Source organism: Lactuca saligna, chromosome 3 (genome assembly GCF_052625555.1).
Source record: "Lactuca saligna cultivar CGN05327 chromosome 3, ASM5262555v1, whole genome shotgun sequence".
Lineage (NCBI taxonomy): Eukaryota > Viridiplantae > Streptophyta > Magnoliopsida > Asterales > Asteraceae > Lactuca > Lactuca saligna.
In genome coordinates this window covers 224,551,492-224,554,554 of record NC_136419.1, presented here as the reverse complement: position 1 = coordinate 224,554,554, position 3,063 = coordinate 224,551,492, and the positions used below count along the sequence as shown (strand labels likewise).

General features: G+C 31.8%; 1 protein-coding gene across 1 annotated transcript; it reads left to right on the top strand.

The window, feature by feature from the left end:
* The first annotated feature begins 1,310 nt into the window (after positions 1–1,310).
* On the top strand, positions 1,311–2,698 carry LOC145037867 (delta(12)-fatty-acid desaturase FAD2-like). The gene has a single exon (XM_078986616.1). It carries the CDS (start codon positions 1,411–1,413, stop codon positions 2,554–2,556), a length of 1,146 nt encoding a protein of 381 aa, XP_078842742.1. The 5' UTR covers positions 1,311–1,410; the 3' UTR covers positions 2,557–2,698.
* Positions 2,699–3,063: the final 365 nt, after the last annotated feature.

Genomic DNA, 3,063 nt, shown 5'->3' with positions numbered 1-3,063 from the left:
GTTATGACCAAGGGTATAATTATCAATACGAGCACATACTCTATAAATTTTAATTTCTTTCATGAATCTTATATTCTTATTTATACAGATTATCATTCCAATTATACCGTCAGTCATAAACACTTTCCCAAATAATTATATGTGTATTTATCATGTTTCAATAAACATTTATGATTAATTCGTTTAATAAGTCATTATTATCTTTAAATCTTTTCAAGATCATATATCCTTATCAATTTAGAAACAATCATTTAATTTAATCTTATTAAGAAGATATAATTCATCTATTTTTGATATATTTTTATTTAATATAAAATCATGACACATGCTTTTCAATTATATCTTTACATTTGTTAACCAATTTTACTTCGTTATTATCTTTACTAATATTCTTTAATTCCATTATTTGTATAATTATGAGGACTGTTATAAATGTTTCAAAACTCTATATGCTAGAGGTATTGGCAAAATTGTTATTTCCATATGTTTAACAAATGGACATTGTTTACTTTTGATTTATTACCATATTACATTAGACAAGCCTCACAATTGCAGATTTATAATTTTTTTAGATTGTTATACTAATTATTTTAAATTAATATATACTTTTATTTTAATATTTGATATATGTTATGTATGTTAGGACATCTAATATAGTTAGGCCCTATAGAACATAATATAATTTTAAAATCCATTTATAGGTTAAAATTTGTGTAATACACATGTTGATAACATAAATGAGCAAAAATAACAATGTACTTTGAAAGTATGTTGCTATAAATAACAGAAATTGTTCATGTTACTATTTTTTGTTAATAATTTTTTATAGTTTTTAGAACTCAATAAAATTATATATTTCGGGACATAACCCTAAAATAACAATCAAAATTATATAGGTTTTGTTCATAACCCTAAAATAACAAAGTATACTTTGAAATTAAGAAAATAATAATAATAGTATTTAAATAATAAATTTCAAAGATGTTTGTATGTTTTTATGCGTTCGTCCGCATTTAACACAGGTTATAATCTAGTTTGGACCAAAATCGATATTTCATAATAAGGACCAATATTGAGAAAGAAAACTTTTGGCATCAAATCTATAAAAATAAGCTGTATTCAAGGACCAAAACTGTAATTTACTCTTAAACCAAAGTTGAGACGTGCGTATTTCCATAACTTCTTTGCAAGCACCAAGACTACCAATATTGACTATCCAACAACTACTAAGTCGCATGTGGCGGCTCAAAGATTAATTAAATATTTTTTCGATATGTATCAGTATATATATGCCTAAAGTAACTAACCATTCTAGATCACCACAGAGGCCTTGCAATATCTCAGAGAGTTTCTATACAATTACCTTCTTCAAAAATCAAACTGAAAAAGTTCTCTAATATCAATTGAATTATGGGTTCCGGTGGGCGTGCAACCCAGACAGATAACTCCGGGAATAAAGTTGTTAAAAGAGCTCCATCTTCAAAGCCACCTTTCACGCTTTCCGATATAAAAAAAGCTATTCCACCACACTGTTTCAATCGATCCCTACTCCGATCTTCATCTTACCTTTTCGTTGATCTCTTTTTCTCCTTCTTCTTTTACTACGTTGCCTCCACCTACATCATCCACCTTCCAACCCCTCTTTCTTATGTAGCGTGGGTCGTTTACTGGATCCTTCAAGGTAGTGTCCAGATGGGTTTGTGGGTCATTGGCCATGAATGTGGTCATCAAGCGTTTAGTGATTACACATGGTTAAATGACACCATCGGTTATTTTCTACACACTAGTCTACTTGCTCCTTATTTCTCTTGGAAATACAGTCATCGTCGTCATCATTCTAACACTGCTTCACTTGAGCACGATGAATCTTTTGTCCCAAAAAAGAAGTCGAGCTTAAATTCTTTTGCAAGACTACTCAACACTCCACCTGGTCGTCTCTTTAGGCTCGTGATTTTATGCACTGTAGGTTGGCTCTTGTACGTTTGTTTCAATGTTTCTGGACGAAAGTATGAGAAATTTGCCAACCATTTCGACCCAAAAAGTCCTATTTACAGTGATCGTGAACGACTCCAAATACTCGTCACAGATATTGGACTTGTTGTAGTAAGTTTTGGCCTCTACAAAGTGGCCTTAGCACAAGGGTTGACATGGTTAGTGTTGGTTTACTTTGCTCCTTTGGTTATCGTGTATGGATTCCTCGTTGTCATCACTTGGTTGCATCACACTCACGCATCACTTCCCCATTACGACTCCACTGAGTGGAACTGGTTGAGGGGAGCTTTGTCGACCATTGATAGGGATTATGGTGTTTTGAACACAGTTCTTCACCATATCACGGATACACATGTCACCCACCATATGTTCAGTACTATTCCTCATTATAATGCCATGGAGGCCACAAATGCAATCAAGCCCATGTTAGGGGAATACTATCAGTATGACGACACCCCTATAGTTAAAGCAATGTGGAGAGAAGCTACCGAGTGTTTCTTTGTTGAGGCTGATGCAGGTGACGACAACAGCAAAGGTGTTTATTGGTTCAACAATAAGATGTAATTTTCTTACGTTAATTCTGGCTAATTCCTACTACATTCGCACTAAGCTTTTAAAATGTATTCCTTACGCCAATAGCGTTAGTGTAGATTTGAAGTTCAAACGTTGCAAAGTATTTATGAATAAAAGTACGTCTACTTTAAAATTACAGTTTCCATTATTGAACTTATAACGATAAGAAGTTTTTAACGACTATTAACATCTATATAATACCTTTTTAGATCTATTTTCTTTGAAACTTTAACTTACAACCGTTATTATTTATTTATATCTAAATTCCTTTATATATTAAATACATAAATTCTTTGAACGAGTCGTTATAGTTTTGGATAGTTTATTTTTCTTTAATTTTTTTTTGTTAAAATGCATGTATAGCCCAAAAAGGACGGCATTTAAAATCAAGTCAAAGTTTAATTGTTCAAGTTGCTAAAAGCATCTACAATGGTGAGTTCAATGGAAGAGTTGAATGTGGTGACAAGTTCATGTGTCATTCAATGGATAAAACTCTAC